At 42.0% G+C, this 23222-nt stretch overlaps 1 protein-coding gene across 4 annotated transcripts; it reads right to left on the bottom strand.

The window, feature by feature from the left end:
- Nucleotides 1-391: 391 nt before the first annotated feature.
- Nucleotides 392-22835, bottom strand: casq2 (calsequestrin 2). 4 transcript variants are annotated; one of them, XM_080753261.1, is made up of 12 exons: nt 22561-22835; nt 14323-14655; nt 7666-7750; nt 7070-7170; nt 5320-5431; nt 3772-3845; nt 3516-3646; nt 3349-3394; nt 3179-3233; nt 2759-2859; nt 2468-2542; nt 392-1290 (listed from the first exon to the last, which is right to left on the bottom strand). In XM_080753261.1, exons 2-12 carry the CDS (start codon nt 14557-14559, stop codon nt 1018-1020), a joined length of 1290 nt encoding a protein of 429 aa, XP_080609387.1. In that variant the 5' UTR covers nt 14560-14655; nt 22561-22835; the 3' UTR covers nt 392-1017. The 4 variants fall into 4 exon arrangements, with proteins under 4 accessions (XP_080609387.1, XP_080609388.1, XP_080609389.1 ...); XM_080753262.1 differs by having other exon boundaries at nt 14323-14584; XM_080753263.1 differs by having other exon boundaries at nt 14323-14493.
- Between the last annotated feature and the right edge of the window lie 387 nt (nt 22836-23222).

Raw genomic sequence — 23222 nt, 5'->3', positions numbered from 1 at the left:
AGGAACTGAAACGTGACGAATTAGCATTCAAATGAGCTTTTCCAGCACCTTTCTAACAGTGTAATGGTGATTATTATCTCCCTGTGCAGCTGCTCCCGGCTCTATTGATTCATTTGATGAAGGAGACATGAGCGAGAGATGGGTTATGCTTGCTGTAGGTGTGCTCCATGTTGAAAATGGAGATTGTCTGCAAATTACATGTTTGCAAAGCTGTGTCCCCTGGGGCAGAACATAAGGATTCTGCTCTATCTCTACACAGTAAGTAAACACAACCTGCAAACTTCATCACCTGAGTTGAAGCTGTAACACAACAACAAAAGGACACAACACACAAAGACCATCAGATTTGTTTATTGGAATTGCAGTTAATGAACCTCAAAATGGATTATGCTTTAATCTTACAGCTTGTGGGGGGAAATATGTAAAGAGTATGATAGAAAGTGCCATTTTGGTTATTCAAGTAGCAGCTGACTTGCTAGTTGGGGCAATGTTCAAGGCTCAACTAAAGACCTGAGATAGCCTATGTTATATTGGCTTAATTGCAGAAAACCTTATTCAGAAACAGAAATATTTGACTTGACCACGTGCTAACATAATACATTTTCTCTGTACGTTTTCCTTGTAAACACCCATTTATCTTATTTATGGTGGTCCGGGCTCCTGTTGTCTCAAATATTACTTACTTACGTAGGAAAACTCCACTCAATTCGTTTTTTAAATATTATATTTCAAAAAATATATGTATTTTTTTGTGTCCCATTGTCCCAAGCAGACTTTTACTGTGTGCAGCATACACACCACCACAACACAAATCCCATAGAGATTGTTCTGAAACGTGAAAGTGACAACGTAAACACTATTAAAACCAGCCTGCTGTGATCGTGTGGCTTCTTGTGACACTGCATGACGACCCTGCTGGCTGAATCCAGGTCTGCTAACCTGAAACCACTCACTCTGACAACAGCAAGTGTGACAAGAAAGAAGTCAATGATAGGTTTACAATTCACAGTTTAAGAATTATTCGTCGTCATCGTCATCGTCGTCATCATCTTCATCATCGTCATCATCATCATCACCATCGTCGTTGTCGCTATCATCGTCATCATCATCGTCGTCATCATCGTCATCATCGTCGTCATCATCATCATCATCATCATCATCATCATCATCATTGTCATCATCGTCCTCAGTGTTGACTTTGCCAGAGAGAACATCGTCAACCCAGGCCGCCAGCTCCTGAGCCGTAGGCAGGTCTTCCTCATCGTCCATCTCCATCCACACACTGTCAGCCTGAAGATGAAGAGGAGTTATATCAGCAATTCCCAACCTTTGTGTTGCAGCTCAGTGCTCTTGTGGTTAGAGTGTCCGCCCTGAGACTGGGAGGTCGGGGTTCGAACCCCAGTCGGGTCATATGGGACACCAGTGCCTTCCCTGCTTGGCACTCAGCATCAAAGGTTGGATTGGGGGTAAGTGCCTGTGACATACTAGTGTCATGTCCAGGGGGAGAGAATTTTTTGCAGGTCTTTCATCCCGAGTGTATCAAAAAAGCAACGTTGCTCCGACCAGTTTAACATTCACCAGGTTAACATTCACCAGCGTCGGCAGGTTAGCATCTCACCAGGTTAGCATTCACCAACGTCGGCAGGTTGGCATTCAGCAGGTTAGCATTCACCAGCGTTAGTTTTACTGAGGTTAGGGTTCAGGGTTAAGGTTAGGTTTAGGTGTATCTCCGTCCCCCAGACGGGACGTTTCGGCACCTCCGCGCAGCCAATCACAAGCTTAACCCAGTTGCCCTTTTGATACACTCGGACTGAACGACCTGCAAAAAACACTCTCCCCATGTCCAGGGGGTATACTTGTACATCGAGCTGCCTCACACTACAGAAACAGGAGATAGGCTCGGCAAGGCTTACTTATGTCAGCAATTCCCAACCTGTGGTTTGCAAATGGGCTCCCAAATAATTGGCAAAACACAAAGATTTTATTGATAATATTAGAAAGGTGCAATTCTGGGAAATTGAGAGTGTGGTTGCCTATTTATAGGCTAAACGTGATGGCTATACCTGATGTCAAGCATACACCACTCCTCCATTGAACTTAGTGGACTTTGGGGGTACTCTATAAAGTTGGGAGAGAACTAGTGTGTTGCCTATAGGCGGCCACACTAATTAATATATTTTTTAAAAGTATGTAAAAAAATAAATAGTCATGGTATTTTATCTTCAAAACCTTGAGAAATTCGTTTTGATTCTGATACTGATAAGAACTCATATACTATGTGCGTTCCAATGATCCAAGCCACAACACAATTTTGTCGATGCACGCAGACCCACCCATCTGACCACTAAGTGGACAGATGGGTGGGCTGTGTGGGGAACCACAGAGTTAAATAACATCAGGGAAAATCCAATATACTATAGTCTGATTTCCATGGATTTTCCTCAAGGCCGGCCGGTCTGGGACTTACGTCTGTGACATTGACGACTCCGATCTGAGGCCTGAACAGGTCCACCTTAAATGTCTTCTCCCAATATGGAATCAGCTGAGAGGGGTAGCAAGAACAGCATATTAGTAAGAAATAGACCACTAAATGACATATGTTGAGGGCGATATCGACGCAGTCAAATCCTCAGTGTTGATTTAACCATTTTGTAATGAACACACAGAGGACTTTTCTTCACATTGATGACTGTATATTTATATGGTTTCCCCTCTTTCCATGTGTGTGTTAGTTTGTCTGTCTATCTCTCTTTCTCACCAGTGGGAAGTCGTCAGGGTCGATCCAGACAATGCTGAGGTCAGGGAGATGGGTGTTGTCTCTGGCTACCTCCTTCAAGATCTCCAGGAACTCAAAACCATCTGCAGGAAAATGGACACCACATGGGACAAGCACGATGAGCACTGTGAGTCTTGCAGAAACTGTACTCCATGGTGTCTGGACCTCTGGTTCTCAACATTGGGTCGGGGGACCACCACGGGTCCAAATAGATCCTATTTGGACCCGTGGTAGTATGTCACTTTCAAAGTTAAATAATTACTGAGGAGTTTACAGATTGGGGTTCCACGTTCCAGTATAGTTTAGTTTAGTTCAGTGATTCGCAACCTTTTTTATTTTTTATTTCAAAGACCCCCGGTATTATATGATATTATTTTATCATGACGTTGCCAATGGTCTCACCAGGATCCTCCTCTTCCGCAAAAGCAACAATGTGGATCCCCTCCATGTCGTCCTCCTGACAAAGAAATCATGGCATTTCACAAATGTCAAACAGAAATCAAAAGGTCTTTTTAGTATTATTATTTCATCAATCTGTCTTATGATGTGCATGTCAAGAGGTCCTTGCTCACCCATGTTTCAAACATATCCTCAGCTCGCAGCTTTCTCAGGGTTGGTCTGATAACACACAGGGAAGATAATATGAGCTCTGTGTCACACATCAACAACATAGCTGTTATGTTTAGACTGTATAGGCTATAGGCCTCAATTAACACCAGAGGCAATGCAACCAATTGACCTTCTGTGCTTGTTGATGAATTCCACCAGGTCCTCTTCGGAGTGTGGCTTGCCGGGGATGGTTACGGACTCCTCCATGAAGGGTTCATAGAAATCCACCTCGTTCATCTTCAGCGTCAGCTCCTTGGCCACCTGGCAAGGCCAAAGACAGCTCAAGGCAAAGTTGTGTCCCACTCAAGGTTGGACACTTTTTTCACAAATCTTTATTCATTTCAGATTTGTCTTTTGTTCGTGAAAGAGCATTGCTTACTACTTACAGATTTCTCAAATGTGGCAAAAAACTTAATGTAGGGCTGAAACTGCTCTGCTGCTTCTTTGAAAGCAAGGTAGTCTGAGGATGAAAGAGGAGAGGAAAGGGAAAATGCAGCCATCAATAGTAAGTTAAATGTGTGAAGTTTGTGTACAAAGTCACACAATGCACAGCGTGGTACGATACAGAAATGGCAACATTTCTGTATAGTACAGAAATGGCAAAAATGGAAATGGTGATCTTTAGGAATGCTGTAGTTCGTTTTTCTCGCCTTCGTGAGAATACGTTTGGCATTTCCTGGTTGTACAGACTGTGCTGCGTTTGTTTATGGATGGAGGTGGTTCTCTTTCGTGACATCGTGCACATACAGTAAGCAGCATGATCTGTGATTGATCTACTTGATCTACTTTTAAGGTGACAGACATTACAGTAGATAAAGACAAACTAGCAAGTCGTATTGCATATTATTTTTGCAAAATTAAGCACACATTAATACAATAATTAATACCACCATCATAAGTTATTTATTAGTCTGAAAATCACAAAACAGTTCACTTTTATTCTTTTGCTACATCGGTGCGTGCTTGTTGTGGCCTCAGGAGAGATGTCAAAAGACATATCAGGGCAGGGACGTGCTGGCCATTGGGAAAAGCGGGACAACTCCCGAACGGCCGGTTCATTCTCGGCCGGTCCAGGCCGGGCCATTAGGAAAAAATTAAACTGTTTGCACAAAAGTAAAAATTAAACTGTTTGCACAAAAGTAGTGAAAACAGCAGATCTACAAGCACACAACGCCTCGCACCGCGAGGCGTTGTGTGCTTGTAGATCGGCTGTTTTCACTAGTTTAAATCATTTTTTAAATGATAAATACTAAACAAACGGTTTTGGACATACAAGGTTTCCACCCAACAACAACGAAAAAAGGCCTAATTCATGTAATTGGCCCACTGGCTTGTCACTTCTCATGATCTGAAATGGCAAATCTTTGAGTAGCAGCAGCGCTATAGAGAGAGATCTCTCTATAGCGCGCAATGAGGGCCTCTCCAACTCTTTTTCCCGGGCTGAATCAGGGGCCCAGCACGTCCCTGCATCAGGGTACAGAAATAGCTGAACTTTGCTCCCTGGTTCATGCTCCCACAGTTAAGTCAGAGGCAACAGCAGATGCTGTGGTCCTCATCATAATAAATTGCACTTCACTGAGTTCTTCGCATTAAACAGGCACCGGCAGCTGCATGTAAAGTTGTGGTAAAAATGGAACTGTAAATCACTGGCGATGAGATCAAATGAACGAAGGATATTCACCTTGGAAGACCCCATCACAGAAAATGATCACAATCCTATTACATTCAAGGCCGCACACGCTCATAGGCTTGATTTATACTTGGTTGGACGCCTGTGCCATGTTGCATAAAATAATAGCAGATTTACAAGCTCACATGGAGCAGGACAATACTGGCGCGCTAAGTATAAATCAAGTATAAACCCACGCGCCCTTTCACTTGCATTATCGTCACACACTCACAGCTCACTCATCCTAACAGCCTCACACACTCACGCTCAGAGTCTTCGCTCTTGAAGTAGCCAATGAGGCGGATGTCCTCCTCCATCCTATCAAAGGCTCTCAGCTCCGGAGCGTTCCCTATCACCTCCACCGGTTCTTCCAACAGCTAGGGACCAACAATACAGCAGTGGTGTAAAGTAACAAAGTACATGTACTCAATTACTATACTTAAGTCAAATGTTGAGGTATTTTTTTTTACTTTCTTCGCTCAGTATCTGCTTCACAGCCAAATCGCCTTCCATCGCCATTTTGACGAAGCCCAGCCAGCCAGATCGCCAAACGTCGCCTCGGGGATCATTTTCTGATTTTTTTGGTATTTTTTTGACATTTCTTGAGCTATAAATGACCATTCTAGGTTCATATAAGCTTAAGCTATGAAAATGCGATGGAAATGACATCATCGATGACGTAACCCGGAAGTCGTTCGGCCATAACAAAGCATAGGCCTTTCCATAGCATTGAAAGCTGACGTTTTTCTTATCAAACTTTACCATATTTAGACGGATTTTCATTCGGAAAAAAATGGCAGGCTGACAGAGTGGTCACTCAGGAGCAAAAACGAGTGTACACGGCGTGCGCATGAGGTGCACGCGCTCCAGGATCGCTCCCGTTCGGCGGACCGGGAGCCATAATGGCGGCTCCATAGGCGGCCATTATGGTCCACATGCTGTCCAGGCTGAGTCCAGACTGCAAGACCTAATCGTTGGGCACACTCTAGTGGTATAGTACGTGTACTACATTCTGCAATTATATTATCCCTGCTGGGTTAGGCTACTGATAACTTGGAAATTAATAATATTCCTGGCAGTATAGGCGCACAAGCATATTGTAAATGGCTGTGTATGTGGTATTTACAATTTATTTTGTAAATAGTGTATATATACTGTATATATTTTAAGATTTGTATTTATGCCTTTATTGGATAGGACAGTAGACTGACAGGAGGTGGGGGAGAGACGGGGAGTGACATGCGGAAAGGGTCGTTCGGATCGGCAATCGAACCAGCAATTGAACCGGCAGGCATCAATGCCTATGTGGCAATGCCTACAGTATGTGGTATGCGCCTGGACCAGTAGGCCAGCGGGCGCCCCCAGTATTTACAATTTTCAATACTTCTACTTCTACTCCAATACATCTCAAGAGGAGAATATTGTACTTTTACTCCATTATGATTACATGAAAACTTTATTTAGTAGTTACTTTGTAGATTTTGATTATTATTACAAAACATATACTAACCACTTCAGCTCTATATACAGTACATTTCGGCCATCTGAAAAGAGCCTATCTACAACTTCTACTTGTAAGTATTTCTACATTGCAGTATTGATACAGTATTAACAGGCCAAAAGAGAGGACCAGAACACATGGCTTGTGACCTGTGGTTCGGGACCCCCCAAATTATTTTGGGGGGTCACCAGATGATTAACTTAATGTGCAACATTGTTTAAGGACTTTTAAGACCTTTTTAATACCTCAGAAATTGTGGAAATAGCCGATCTACATGCTCACAACGCCTCGCGTTGCGAGGCGTTGTGAGCATGTAGATCTGCTATTTTCACAATAGAATCATGTGAAAACTAAATGTAATGTCACAAATCCTCCAATTCCAAGTAGTGCTCGTCAGGGTGGGGGGTCCCCTGTTCAAATATGATTATTTTAGGGGTCACGGCCTGAAAAGGTTGAGGACCACTGCTATAGCGTGTTGATTAGTACAAGAAGCCTGTCCAATCACTCCACTTACATCTAGTAGGAACTCCACCAGGGTGTTGGCAGACATCAGCCCGTCAAACTCGATCACTCGGTCTGCCTTGAACACGTAAACACTGCCCTCCTCCTCCAGACCTACAGCAGGGTCAAGGGAAATGGTGTAAATGAAAAAGATTGAAGTAGGCAGTGTTCATTTTGTTGACTAAGACTAAGATTAAAAGACTAAGATTTTGATATGTAGTCGACTAAAACTAGACTAAGATGACTCGACTCGGATGACTAAAATAGGACTAAAAATGAATGGTGTGATATTCAAAAGACTAAATCAGAATTTGTTGTGAAAATGAACACTGGAAGTAGGTAGGTAACAATGTAGTTTAGGCTAGACAAGCCTACTTACATATGTTCTGTATACTTTGTTTTTGATTTAGCATCTGATGTTGCACATAAATCCTAAATCCTAAATCCTGGAACCTAAATGGTTTTTACACATAGTTAAACAAACATGATCAATTTTACTGTGTGTGTGTGAGAGAGAGAAAGTAAAAGATAATCCTCTCCTTCGATCCAACTCATGCCCTTGCTCAAGGACATGAGTTGGATAGAAGATATAACACTTCATGCACTTACCAAGTTTCTTGGCCACCTTGGCGTCTTTATGAGAGTCAACCATCCCAAATCCAATGTCTTTCTCCTCCATTACCTGGGCAGCCATCTGAAGAAAGAAGAAAGAAAATATCATCAAAGACTTTAATGATGTGAAAGAGAAAGCTAAATATGAGATTGAACAGAGCCATCAGTAACTGATCAGTAACAGGGTTACTATTACTTGTGATTCTTCATCATCATCTAACAAAATTACCAAGAGAGTTATCTAAATTGTCTCTCAATTGTGCTTCGGAGTACTTGGAAGCAAGGGACAACAGTGTACTATATACTATACTGTAAGTCATATTTAGGCATTTAGCTGACTCTTTTATCCAGAGCAGCTCGGTGCTCTTAGAGTGTCTGCCCTGTGACTGGGAGGTCGGGTTTGATCCCCGGCCGGAAAATGGGACCCATTGCCTTCCTGCTTGGCACTCTACATCATGGGTTGGATTAGGGGTAAAGGCCTTTGCACACAGGTTCCGATTTCCCGCACGGAAAATAACTGTCAATAAATGAACTTTATGTCTTTATGACCTCATGCAGGGTCCGGATTTGTTCACATTCGGAAAATATGGTGCGATTTTTCCGCGCTGAGAATCTGCCCGTGCCAAGGTCCTTAAGTCCCTGCGACATACTAGTGTCATGTCCAGGGGGTGTACTTGTACATCAAGCTGCCTCACGCGACAGAAACGGGAGATAGGCTCCTGCCCTATGGGCCTCATGGCTTGGCAAGGCTTGCTTGCTTATCCAGAGCGACTTACAGCATATCAAATCAAATCTGAACGGCACATGATATGTGTCTGCAGACATACATAGTGTGCTATATGTACAGACCCATGCAATCACAGTCCGTTTCATTGGCTAGAAGACAGAGCTAGCTGAGCAAAGGATTAGTGGTGGTGGCAGGGGCGTCACAAGGGGTAGGAAAGTGGGACTGAGTTACCAGGGCCCAAGGTGGAGGGGCCCTAGTAACTTTAGCTATTGAAAAATAGCAGATATACAAGCTCACAGCGCTGCACCGAGTGCCGCGCTGCGAGCTTGTAGATCTGCTATTTTTGAAAAGTCGTGAAAATGTGCGCAAATCTTTGAATATATGTATTTTTTAAGTGAACATTTGTAACACAAATTTTGCTTCTGGGGGGGTCCCTGGAACTAAATATTTTGAGATGGGGGGTCCTTCACATGAAAATGTTTGAGCATCACTGACATGGAAACATAGGTTTCTTGGCACACATTTTCACGATTAAAAAAAAAAATTGCAGATCTACAAGCTTGTAGATCTGCTATTTTTCAATAGTTAACATTCATGGGGGGCCCGCAGTGAATCCTTGTACCCAGGACCCAGAATTTGGTGTGACGCCCCTGGGTGGTGGCGTTATTGGCAAGATAACACGGCCCAGAGAAAGGACAGGCCAGGGGCCACCATAGAAACAGTTACATAATCATCCGAAATGCTGTGGTCTATTTATAACCGTAAGGCTAAGCATACCATCATAGCCATTGTGCAGTGAATTAGATTAAGTCAATGAGATTTGGAGACCAGCCCCAACACAACGGAGGCATTTCAAACTAGAAAAGTGCACTCTTCAGAGAGCAGATCTCCAACAGGCCTGCTGGTTGCCTACCCTGGAATCAGTTATGGGGTAGTCTCGCGTAGCCAGACAACTATTCCACAATCTCTGAATGCTATATAGAGTCTGGAAGAGCAGCTCCCGAACGGCGAGTATCGGAAGTAGCCACTGCTGCACTGAACTGTAGTCCCAACTGTAGTCTCATTCGAGCTGCCTATTATTGTTATGAGTGTATAGTTTATGAAACGTTTGAAAACATCATGAAGGTGACACCAATAACACCAGAGAAAGACAAAATAAAGCCCCCAGAAATGTTGAAAGGAGACATAACGCTTCCAGTAGGACATGTTATTGCTACTGCACTAAGGGAGCGGTTGCGTCACATCCGCTTTATCTCGCACTCACCGTTTCTATTTCCGTCTGCCAGACTGTATGCCGGGAGCATTTGATCAAATCGCGGAGGCAACAGTCTGGCCACGCGAGACTAGTTATGGGGTAGCGTCAGGGCACGAGGAAGCTGCGGGTGGAAATAGAGTGTGTACGACAAACCATTCGGTTTGTGGCACAACCTATAATGGGCACAAGGGAAAGCGTTTTTTAGGCCCCAACTCCAATTTGGGTATGATTGGATGTTGTGTTCATGGTGGTGTTGTTGTTGTTTTAATAGGCCCTGCCCTCATATTCTTTAAATCAATGAAAGGCAAACGGAATGGGGTATCAAAACCCTGTTTGACAGTCATTGTCCCCTGACTCATCATGCGACCATTGTGCTTAATTTAGTGTAAAAGATGCATTTAGCAGACGCTCTTATCCAGCGTTTATAACAAACAGCGACATTAGATTGCATTTGTGGTTACATGTTTTTTGCTAAATGGGCATAGCCTACTTTGGGAGCCAATCGTAGCCTATGGGAAATATATATATGAATATACGATATGTATGATAGATCTTGATCACATGACTCATGAGTTAATGTTTATGGATAAGTGTGAGCCTTGGACAAAATCTGTAGGCATATTACTGTAGCAGAACTTGTTTGAAGTAAATACAGTATATTTTTGATTGTATGAACTATGAAACATAATCTCCGCCTCCAGAGATAATTAGACAGACTAGTATGTTTGCAAGTACTGACAGTCAGATGACCGGTGACTAGGCCTGTGAACTTTTTGATTTGTTTGTTTTTGGACCCGACTAGTACGTGAGAAGTGTAAGCTGGATTAGTTGTTGCTAGTTTTAGGGCCAGGGACAAACAGGGGTCTGACAGGATGTGGGATTGTGTGTGATCCTCTGCCAACCGCAGCTGTGTGAGACATATACCAGCATCAGTTTCATTCAAAAGTTAAAACATCTGACTGTGCTGCTGGCACAAACAATATCCCACGGGACACAGGAATGTGTCTCTGTGATGTGCCATGGACCAAATGCAACTGCTCAAACAAAACTAAGCATGCACGTCCGAGTCTGACCACTATACCGTGCTGTATGTTGTCAAATATATTTAACCTTTCGTACAGGTCAAGTTCATATTGGTCTTTGTACATGGGTACAGTGGTGCCTAGTCCCCGCTAATACGTCCCACCTGTGCTGTGTAAAATAACCCAGGCTATTATCAGTTAGAAGACTGCTAGGTCTCAAGTTACATTCTACAGATCAGACGGCAACTCAGCATCACATACTATGATAACGAATGAACAGTCATGCTGTCACCCCCTGCGCAGGATTCTGACAGCAAGGAAATCTAAATCTCTAATCTAATACATTATAATTTCCTCTATGACTAAAATAAACACCTTATATATTCTATTTATTTTAGAAACTGTTCATCTTTTACTCAAGGGGGACAACGCCTGTCGCAAGTTGATGATGTCATTTGTCCATGTGTGGTCCAGCCCTATGGAATGTTACTAGCATTGTCACAATAAAAAACAAGTTAATACTTCCTATACGGTTAATATGAACTAGAGTTCTCAACGGGCCCGAAAATGAAGGCCCGGCCCTACCCTAACTGGGCCCTAACTGGGCCGGCCCGAGGCCCTACCCGGCCCGACTAGTTAGCATACATTTTAGGCCCTATCCGGCCCGAAAACGTCAGGTCGGGTTGGGTATGTTCGGGTTTGGAAAGAATTTGAGAATTCTATTACAGAGATAAAATAATTAAAAAAAATCTTTTCCTTTTTCATTGAGCCCGAGGCCCTATACCCGGCCCGACTATTTAGCATACATTTTAGGTCCTACCCTATCCTAAATGTTGGTTCGGGCTCGGGTATGAATTTGAGAACTAATATGAACATCAAAACAATATTTTAAATATGTTGTATTAGCATATACATTGGACCACACACAGACAAATGACATCATGAACCTTGCTAAGTAAAAGCTTAGCTATATATACACAATATTTATGGTGTCTTACATTTTTAGTTATAGAGGGCAATTATAATATATGTATGTAAGGCATATTTGGCTTATTAGCCGGGGATCCTTTTAAACCTGAATATCTACCAAGTTTATCATTTTATATTTGGGCTTAAAAATAGACCTACTGAAAAACGAACTCAAATAAAGATGAAATGCACAGATACATACAGTACTGTATATATTTGCGGTTGGCATGCTGACTGACACTTCAGCTTGTGGTCTTCTTGGTGTTTTAGCCTCATATAGTATTATAGTTTTAGCTTCGTCATAGTATTATCCAAATGGACACCTTATCTGAAGAGGGGCTGCAATCAATCTGCAAAGGATGATCAAAGTTAATTACTGTCAATTGTCTAATCTAATGTAATCCTGGGCGCTACACACTCCCTCTGCCAACCTGGGGAGAGCAACGGACTGACCTCATGCTTCCTTCTATGCATGAGGAGTCCAAGCCTCTTCTTTTCACCCGACAGGGGGGAGTTTCCCCGGTTGGACGTAGCGTGTGGAAGGAACACGTTATTCCAACCAGTTCCTTTCCCCTCCATCAGGCGCCCCGGCTGGCCAGGGGGAGGCAGTATAGAGACCAAGATTACTGCATGTTATACTTCTTCATAATTCTTTTTTTTTGAAAATAGAATAGGAATGCCATGTTTAATATGGTTAAATCGAGCAACTTCTCTTCCAAGAAGCAATTGTTCAACATTTTCACCCATCCTATAGAGCATGCATGGGCAACTGGCGGCCCGGGGGCCACATGCGGCCCCAACCTTCACTTAATGCGGCCCTCAGGTTGATATTAGAGTACTGATATATTATTGATTTCAGCTGTTCCAATTCAAAACATGGAAAAATTAACCGCAGATCTGCTATTTTTGCTATGTATATGCATTGTGGCCCTCTGGAGTGAGTGTGAAAATGTAGTGGCCCTCTCCATCATCAAAGTTGCCCACCCCTGCTATAGAGCATCTAACCACTTCAATCTCCCTTAAAGCAATAACATAACATAGAGGAGCCCTTGCCCTGTTTCTGACACTCTTGGAGAGCCAGGGAAGCATGACAGGGCTAAGTTTGTGTGAGACTCTGGTGCACAATTAGCCTAGCAGAAATAACCCTGTGAGAGACTATACACGCAGACCCCCATGGATTGACTTAGAGGAAACACATACAGTATACACTATATAGACAGACACACACATATGATATTGTATATATGGGAACGTTGAAATGGCAGGGCGAATATTCTGTTGACTCCAATATTGATACGCAGTTTCTTACAAAGTCAATTATTAAGTCTATGGGGTTTTGACCTCATCAGAGCGTTATTTGACAAGTGTGGGACCAAGGTACTGCAATAACTCCCTCAGCGTTCATTTAACTGGGCATACAAATGTAACCAAACTGACGCATTTGTACACTCAAAGGCTACGAATGGACACATGAACACTGAGGATTTTATTGTATGCTCTGGTACAGTAAATCAGTTATACGAGCCTACAGTAGGGCATTCACCAAATAGTCACTATTCGATGTTGTTCACCAAAGTCGAATATTCGCTTATTTATTATTATTATTTTTTTATTGTTTTCTCTTTAAAACATATATAGTTTATAAAACTTGGCTAGATAGGAAGTCATAAGAATGAGTTGTCAATGCCCCTGGTGGATGAATTTGTTAATGCTCTATACCAGGGGTTCTCAAACCTTTTTTAGGCCGTGACCCCCAAAATAAACATATCTAAACTGGGGACCCCCACCCTGACAAGCACTTGGAATTGTAGGTATAATTACATTTAATGTGACTCGGTTCCGCAGATAAATATTGTGAAAATAGCAGATCTACTGGTAGGTAGATCGGCTATTTTCACAATGTTTGCCTCTTGCTTACTTAATATTTGACAGTTTGGCCAGTCCTGTCGAATATTCGACTATTCGAATACTTTGAGGTCGAATAATTCGATTACTAAAAATGACTATTTGTGAATGCCCTAGCCAACAGCCTCGTATAACTTTGAACTGCGATGACCTATTCACCCCTACAAGTCCCCCATTCCTCATGCCTCGCCCACCCACAGCACACACCTGCTTCTCCTTTATATCTCTCTTCATCTCTCTTATTAACTCATCTCCATCCACCATCTCGTCTTGCGCAGGGCTCTTCAACGTTTTTCAGGCCACAGACCCCTTAGCTGAGAGAGAGATGAAGCAGGGACCCCCACTACATATTGTATAAAAGTGTGTTGCAGATTAAGCTTTTTCCTAGGTTTCATAGATTGCTAGACTTATTTGACATGTTTGTTCAGACATTTAACCACTGCCGATACTTAGTAAACTTGACCTTTCACTCTGTACTTGGTCTGTTCCTCTTTCCCTCTGCACCAAACAAACCTCTTAGCCGAAAATAGCCGATCTACAAGTGCACATAAGCTTGTAGATCGGCTATTTTTTGGCTAAAAATCTCCACCGAATAGGGATGCTACGGTTCAAGTGGATAATGGAAAGAAAGATTATCCTATCACACAAAGATTAGGCGAGCCCTCTGTAGTAAATCTGAGGACCCCCTAGGGGTCACAGATCCCCTGTTGAAGACCCCTTGTCTAGCAGGTTTCCCTGCTCTCTCTCTCTTATTCCTCTTCCCTGTGTCTTCTTACCTCTAGCACCAACTCGGTCAGCTGATGTTTCTTCTGTAACTCCTTGCTCTCTGGCATGGGCTCGTGGTAGAGCAAGCACAGCATGCTGTACTTCTTCAGGGCCTTCTTGTAGTTCTTGTCGCTGATGTCCAGAACGCGGTCTTTGCCGTCATAGCGGGGGAACTCCAGGCCCTTCTCGGCGGGGACCAAAGGCACGAGACTCAGGCAAGGGAGCAAGAACAACCACAGGGAGCGCATGGTCCACACAACTACCACCCACACCCTGAGAGTCAGAGAATATATGGTTTGGTCACAGTATGCAGATCCGTGTGGCTGGCAAGGTCACCGCGTCCCCTGGAACAGCATAGAGAAATACAGCAAATAGTGCAGAAGTAAAGGTTGGTCCTTTAGTCGATCCCTAAGATGTCCCTGGTAATCCAAAACTATGTGCACAGGGACCAGTGACCATGTATCTCAGTCTTTCCAGCCGAGACAAAGGCAAAAGAGGAGGACTATCAGGCCTGTAGAGGACTGGGGATTGGATGCCGCACATAGCAGCACCCCTCTCCTCCTACCCACGCGAGACAGGCCCATTTTTAGGAGACCAGTTGTTTGGAGGCTAAAAATAAAGAGGTGAGCAAGAAAGCGGGACAGCTAGGACAAGAGAGCGGCTGATAGCATTTTACGGGATCCTTAAGCATGCACTCAATGATGGCTCTGTTAGGCATGGATGTGGGTATATAGATGATTGAGCCACAGAGATTTGGCGGGGTTCAGATATTTTGGGGTGTGTAAGTCTGCAGGGGCAAGAGTCAAAGTGGACTTTGTGTTTGCTGCTGCAGGGGAAACAGCTAATGTATTTTAAGAGACAGCTCACTGGACAATCTGCCAACAGGTGTGCAAAGGGCAACTGGAATAACTCTCTGTTAAGGAGTGTAGAAGTGAACACATAATGGCTGCTCGGCAGATGTGTCCTAAAGAGTTTAATATGGATAATGTGATTATTGTTATTTGATTTAATTAGGGTTTACTAATATCACCCTTTGCTAGTGCCAGTTTAGACTATTTGAAAATGAACGTGTCAGTCTTTTGTGTGATTGGCTGGTCCCCCTGACTATTATTTAAACGATCCTGTTGTGAAAACTCCACCAGTCTGATTTACCTTTCAGTTACACTGTTACTGATAAACCTTTGCAAATAGACACTGTCGGGAATAGTCCATCTTTTGTCTTTATTAATGTAACACCCATTTTATACTTTGTTGTATGAACATAAGGTTGTGAAATAGGATAATTATCTACAACCTGCACAAAAAAATGCATATCTACAATGGTCACCATGCACAATGCATTGTGGTTTCACCCCGACTTTGATGATTTGCAAATTTAGATTTAGATTTTAATCTTGGTCCAGGTAGGCCATATAGGCTATGTTGCCCATGTGCACTATAGGTAACACCTGTGAAGGATACCTATTTGTCAATGTGAGTTAAATGCTTACCAGGCTTAAATGCATTTGTCTACATCTGGAATCAATGGGGGTACACTTATTATAATCAAATCATTGGCTTGGGAATGCGACAAAAACTAAAAAAGATATTTGAACTCAAGTCTCCATGGGGTGAGTTATCGATAGGAAAAGAAAAAAATGGGGGTGAACAACTCCTTTAAAAGAAACTCATAATATAAGGATTTTCTGAAACACATGCCTATCGACAGCATTAATTCATGGGAAATCCTGTGGGAGATCACCTTGAAGGCGGATGTGCACTTATTGCTTGTAAAAGGCAGTTTTTCTGTGGGTTTGATAGACTCTATCAAACACACAGAAAAATCAGATGGAGTGATGAACAATTGTCCTTCGTGAAAAGGGATATAATTGTTGTTAATCTCCATTACCATATACATTGTATAGTGGAGATCAAATTTGTGTACCTCCTCCCCTCAGTACCATGCCAGTGATGTCATCAATCTATGATCTCTTAAACCAGTGGTTCTCAACCTGTGGGTCAGGACCCTTAGGGGGGTCCCCAAATTATTTTGGGGGGTCCCCAGATGACTTAATGTGCAACGTTGTTTTCTCACTCAACAGTAAAGAAATCAACATAAAGTTTAAGTATATATAGGGTAGAATAAAATGGATTTTGGGGTGAACCTATCCCTTTAACACACAAATAAACTTTAAAGCCATAAAATGCACATCTTCTTTAGCCTGGTGCCTCTCTGCTTACCTTGGAACCTCCGATTTTAGATTCCACTTGTGAGTGAAAGTTTACAAGACCGTGCGCTGACGTGATGAATACAGTAGGACTGCCTATGCCTACAAACAGTGGCAATTCCCACCCCCCAAGTCAGAAATGAACGCTATGACACATCACTTCCATTTGGACACAGATAAAAGGTCTTTCAAATGGGAAGAAATTAAAAAAAAACTCACTTGAGCAGGAGTTTTGTTCACTCTGCCATTGCTGCATTAACCACTTAAAACCTACGCACATACTTTGTTGACCGGGGTCCCCCAGGGGTTTGTATTTGGGCCCCTCCTTTTCCCCGGTAACACCAAATCTCTTCGCCGAACATAGCCGATCTCCAAGCTCACAACGCAATGTGTTGTACCCAGAATAGGGATGTTAGGGGCTCTGCCTTTGCCCCCTGCTTCTTACACCCTACACCAGGGGTCTTCAATGTTTTCAGGCCTAGTTGAGAGAGAGATGAAGCAGGGACCCCCACAACCTTTTTATAGATTCCATAGTTTCATTGTTTGACAGCACAATCATCAGTGTATTTTGGATTCATGTAAATTTGTGTTTTGAGATATTTAACCACTTGAACCATCAATACTTAATAAACTTGAATTTTCACTGTACTTAGTCTGCTCTTTTCCCCCTCCAAAGCTCTTTGCCAAAAATAGCCGATCTACAAGCTCACAACGCCTCGCGCTGCGAGGCGTTGTGAGCTTGTAGATCGGCTATTTTTGGCTAAAGTTCTCAGAATATGGACGCTACGGTTCAAGTGGTTAATATAAAAAAGGGGGAAAAAAACACGTTTCTATCACAAAGATTTGGAGGACCCCCTTGAGTAACTCTGAGGACCCCCTAGGAGTCCCGGACCCCCTGTTGAAGACCCCTGCTCTACACCAAATCTCATTGGTGAAAACAGGTTGTTTATTTTTGCTAATATGATTATGATGACATGCCCAGAATAGGGACACTGGGGTTCATGTGATTCAACTAAATGCTTCACTGGCAATGTGGTGCTGCCATTTATGTACTGCATGTATATATGGATATTCTATGTATTGTTTGTCTGTCTTTGTTTTTACCTGCATGTTACTGTATGTTAATCTGTCTTTATGCATGTACCTGTATGTTACTGTCTTCATGTGTTTCTGTGTTGGAAACAAATCTCTGTGCGGTACTAGTAGTCTAATCTTATCATTTTGTGAAGGCCACATATCTTATTGTTGCACTTAGAAGAAGCCATTTGGCTCAGTAAAGAGATATTTAGTTCAGGAAAAGAGACGGACATACTCCTCTGCTCTGATTCAAAGGCATTCATTGTTCATTATTCAAGGTATTATTCACATAGACATAGATCCTTACATCCAGTGAAGGAGTGGGTACATGACTATTTATGAACACTCTAAAAAAGAAAAGTCATTGTTGGTGTCGAGCAGAAACCAAGTGAAAGTGGTTAAGTGTGTCTATGGGATTTATAAATATTGTACTAATGACATGTTAACAAGAGCTTGTGACATAATAATAACTACATTGGTTCTTTTTTCCAATATCCTGGAAAGGAAACGTTTTGGAGATCCACGGTTTCCACCTGACAGCGACGATATAGCCTAATTTGAAATGAGTTTATTGTTGTGTGTATAGTTCAGGACTGTTACATGTTTCACTAATCAAATGATTGCCTCACCATATCACATTAGTCCCCCTGAAGGAGGCCAATCCACACATCAACCCAGTCTGGGGTCAGAGGAATAGCTGCAAGAAGTGATGCTTAGTGACTGAGTGTGAGGCCGGACCAGTCTTCTGACTGGGACCGCTGTTGTGACAATGTGGCAATGGTCTAAGATTTGGGAGTGACTCACTGCCTCAGCCTGATGACTTAACATCAGTGGTGTAAAGTAACTTTACATAAGTACTGTACTTAAGTACACTTTTGAGTTATTTGTACTTTACTTGAGTATTTCCAATTTCCAATACTTTTACTTGTACTCCACCACATCTCGGAAATCAAATATTGTACTTTTACTCCACTTCATTTATTTGAAAACTTTAGTTACTAGTTACTTTGCAGATATAAATTATTATATTATAAAACATACATAACCCACTTTAGCCCTATTTTATAGCAAGGCTATTTGAAAATAGCCGATCTACAAGCTCACAATACGTCGCAGTGCGACACGTTGTGAGCTTGTAGATCTGCTATTTTCAAACATTTTGTACTTTTTTACTTTTGTTACTTTAAGTACATTTGGACTTTTAACCTCTGACCTTTAGATCCCCCAGAATTTTGAATTATATGAAAAACAGTAAAAATCTATCTCCTCCTGGGATTTTTTCGTTACGCGCACAAAACTTTTTTCACATGAACTTTGGACCAATACGGTCAAACTGTCTGGTCGGATTTCTTTTAAAGTGAAATATAATGTTTTAATCAATATTGCGGTTTTATGCAAATTATTCTTCGGCCTCTAAATCATACATGCAAAGTTACACGTTCATGGCATTTGGCAAAGATGTAGAGGGTTAGTCAAAGTATCACTGAAACCAATTTTATTCCAATCGGCCAAAGGGGGGCGCTATACAAAGCGTTTGAAAATTCAAACTTTAAACGGGCATAAGTCATGCCTCGTTTCGTTTGAAGACATGCAACTTGCTTACACGCGTGCTTTGACTCAAGCGGAAGACATCTGTGTCTTTGTTAAGTAAGCTCCGCCCTTAGATTTTCCGCCATTCTGAGCAGTTTGTAAAACGCTTAAACCCGCTTTTATTCTGGAATTTTCGCGTCACGTCCACAAAACTTTTTTTACATGAACTTTGGACCAATATCTAAAGATCTGTCAGATCGGATTTCTTTTTTAAATTGAAACATGCTTTTTTAATAATTCAATAAATATTGCAGTGTTATGCAAATTATTCTTCTGCCTCTAAATCATACATGCAAAGTAACATGTTCATGGCATTTGGCAAAGATGTAGAGTGTTAGTCCAAATATCACTAAAACCAATCTTACTCCAATTGGCCAAAGGGGGGCGCTATATCATTTTGAGCAGTTTGTGAAACGCTTAAACCCGTTTTTTTTTAGCAATTTGCATGAAACATTCTACACACAATCTAAGGACCTTTATCTAATATGCCTATGAAGTGCACACACACAAAAAATAAATAAAAATAACTAGAAATATTGTTCCTTCGAAACAATTGTGGGCTCGCTTCAAGCCAGAAAACAATGGCTATAAAAGTACAAAATGTCAAGATCGCAAGCAGTGCTCTCTTTGACGTTACTGACACAATCGGACGCTGCATGCATGATTTGAGGCATTTTGTTCCAAAAATGTGTTATGCTAAAGTTGATTCGCTGGTGGCGCTATAACAGGCCAATGTGAGAAGGTTGGCATCTGTTCCTTGACCTAGTGGGAATGTGCTTGCAAGATTTCACGCACATCGCAGGCTGTGTTCATGATTTGAGGTGTTTTTGGCCACTTTCTCGCTGCTTGCAGCTATATTTATTATTATTATTTTATTATGTTTTGTGTGCACTTCATAGGCATGTTAGATAAAGGTCCTTAGATTGTGTGTAGAATGTTTCATGCAAATTGCTAAAAGATCCCCCCTCTGGCCAATTGGGGTAAGATTGGTTTCAGTGATATTTGGACTAACCCTCTACAGTAGTTCATCATGAAAATTTGACTTTGCATGTATGTTTTAGAGGTAGAAGAATAATTTGCATAAAACTGCAATATTCATTGAATTATGAAAAAAGAACGTGTCAATTTAAAAAAAACGATCTGACAGATCTTTAGATATCGGTCCAAAGTTCACGTAAAAAAGGTTCTGTGCATGTGATGCGAAAATTCCAGAATAAAAGCGGGTTTAAGCGGTTTACAAACTGCTCAAAATGGCGGAAAATCTAAGGGCGGAGCTTACTTAAAAAGGACACAGATGGCTTCCGCTTGAGTCAAGGCACGCGTGTAAGCAACTTGCTTGTCTTTAAACGAAACGAGGCATGACTTATGCCCGTTTAAAGTTTTTCAAATGCTTCGTATAGCGCCCCCCTTTGGCCAATTGGAATAAAATTGGTTTCAGTGATATTTGGACTAACCCTCTACATCTTTGCCAAATGCCATGAACATGTCACTTTGCATGTATGATTTAGAGGCCGAAGAATAATTTGCATAAAACCGCAATATTCATTGAATTATTAAAAAATAATTATTTAACATTCAAACTTCTCACCACATAGCCTGTGTAGATATAGGTTCAAATTTCATGTCAAAAAAGTTTCGTGCACGTGACACGAAAATCCCAGGAGGAGATAGATTTTTACTGTTTTTCATATAATTCAAAATGGTGGGAGAACTAAAGGTCAGAGGTCAAAAGTCAGAGCGTAAAGGTTGTTCAGCATGAGGAGACGCATAAGTGTATACAGGTTTCATGGCTGTACCTCAAACAGAGCATGAGCTATACCTGTTCAAAGTTTGCACTTTCGAAGGCTTCCTACAGCGCCACCATTTGGCCGATTGCTGTAAAAAGTAATAGCACACATCGCCACTGTAAGCTGAACACATTGATGTTTTTATTATGTGCGAAATGGGCCCCTCCCGCTAAATTTGGAAGCCTGTTAGGGACGAACGGTATGGACTATCAAAATATCGCTTGAATATGTTAAATGCATGGGTCCAGAGATCAAGTGTACCGATTTGTGTGACATTTGGAGAAAATATATAGGAAAAGGAGCAAAAAGTGTGTTTTGAAGGAAATTCTAAATGGCGGAAAATCTATCCTGACGCAAATGGGCGTGGCCCAAGGAATCCAGGGAAAAAAATATTTTAATTTTCCGACCTACGGTTCAAGAGTTATAAGCCAAAACGTAAAGTGAGCTGTTATAGCGCCACCATGAGGCCGAATGATGTAATTATTTTTCAATTAATCCTTGTATGCATTATGAACCTCCTCTCCAAGTTGTAAAACTGTAGCCCCTATGGTTTGGGAGAGAAAAATAATCTAATGTGAGTTTTTGCATTTTCCCATTCAAGTCAATGGGGACAATTAATTCACTAATAAATTAATATCAATTAAACGATAGAACTTTGTGGCGCAAAAACTGTGGGCGGTGAAACACGCCAAAAAAAAGTTTATCGCCCAAAGAAAGAATAAACTAGAAAGGTGCAATTCTGCAAAATTGCAAGTGTGGTTGCACTGACGCGAGGAATCAGCTGGGAAATGAATACCGTCTTACCATTTAATATGACATTATTGTGATGTCACGTGAAGCATGACCAAGCCTGTCTGATTGGACATTAGTTTGTCCAATCAGAAAAGGGATAGAAAACGTCCATTGAACTCAATGGACTTTTGGAGTTACAGATGAAACAATTTTAGGCACTACCCTACCCTGAATCTAAATTTCGGGTCAGAATCGGGTATGGTCGGGTTCGGGCGACGGGCAGAATTTGAGAACTCTATCCCAGACCAACCCCATCTTTCAAACATGGCAGCCATGTTTGTTTACATTTGAAGAAAACATAATGGCTGCTATCTCATGAATGCCTCGGATTTCCTTTTTTCCTCTTCTTTTTAAGCTGTGAACGGCGTGCACACATGTGATCTGTGCACTATGGATTACATGGCAGTACTATGGATTACATGGCAGCATATGGAGAATTTGGCAGTTCAGCCTGAAAGTGGCAATTTTTTAAATGCAGCGAATGAGTTAATGCAGCTCGGCAAAATAAAAGGTGAAATTATCCTAGTGTGTGACGGAGGACGATTTCACGATAAATGAAATCTCCACAATAAAAAGTGCGTGTGCGCGCGCTTCGCGCCCGATTTAGTTTTTTTTTGCGTGCAGAGATCGGTTTTCGGGCAGTTTTCCCCCCTCATTTTCCTTCAGATACGGTTTTATGATGTATTATTTATTTACTTTTCAAGTTATCACTACTGCAATAACCAACACAACCAAAGCTTACATGAAAAAACACTTCATCAGAAAGTCACAACTTAGGGAAAAAGTAAATAGTTACCATTGTTGCTTGTTGGTCAACTTGGTCCTCCCGAAATGTACAGTTCTAGTTCTGTAGCAACTTGGGACAGGTTGTGAGGTCGGTATCCATTTAATTCCAATAAATGTACATAGCGTCAAATGTCATTGTCCAGATCCAGAAACAAGAAACAGGCAAAACCAAACCTTTGGAATTCCAAAAGAGCTATTATTTTTATTAATATGCGACGTCCACAGTCAGTAGTTGTGCTTTAGTCCATTCCAGCTGTCCAATGAAAAAATCATGCTGTCCTTCCTCCAAACATGCTTCCACACCACAGCCAAAACAAAGTCGCCACATTATGATGTCATCACTCACTCTGAGAGCAGGTCCGGTTCTACGAGGGTGCTGAGGCCTGCTTTGCACCCTCATTTTGGCCAGGGAGCACCCCCACCTCTCAGTAATTCCCGAAATTTACATTATAATACAGTAGATCAGCATTGGCTGGCCACAACCGGTTTGGCACACACTCCCATTGGTATGCAAATTTAGCCTTTTGTTTTCACCTGGCCGATTTGAGTTGGGTATCCTTCACTTAAAGCATAGCACCCTCAGCCATTGTGGGCTGCCGCCGGCCCTGTCAGAGTCAACTGTAAACTGCTATACAGGCTGCGACCGCGTATATCCCGGTGAACCTAAGCGCA

This window comes from Nannobrachium achirus (genome assembly GCF_963921795.1).
Source record: "Nannobrachium achirus genome assembly, chromosome: 22".
Taxonomy (NCBI): domain Eukaryota; kingdom Metazoa; phylum Chordata; class Actinopteri; order Myctophiformes; family Myctophidae; genus Nannobrachium; species Nannobrachium achirus.
Note: the sequence above shows the minus strand (reverse complement) of the source record. Positions and strands in the feature narration are given on the sequence as shown.

What these genes read in the sequence shown, in the direction of transcription:
- casq2 (XM_080753261.1), bottom strand. Translation starts at nt 14,559, where the DNA reads ATGCGCTCCCTGTGGTTGTTCTTGCTCCCTTGCCTGAGTCTCGTGCCT. An exon ending in TGACCGAGTTGGTGCTAGAG is followed by an intron (nt 7,751 to 14,322) that starts GTAAGAAGACAC and finishes TTCTTTCTTCAG; the next exon opens with ATGGCTGCCCAGGTAATGGA. An exon ending in TTCATCAACAAGCACAGAAG is followed by an intron (nt 3,395 to 3,515) that starts GTCAATTGGTTG and finishes GTGTGTTATCAG; the next exon opens with ACCAACCCTGAGAAAGCTGC.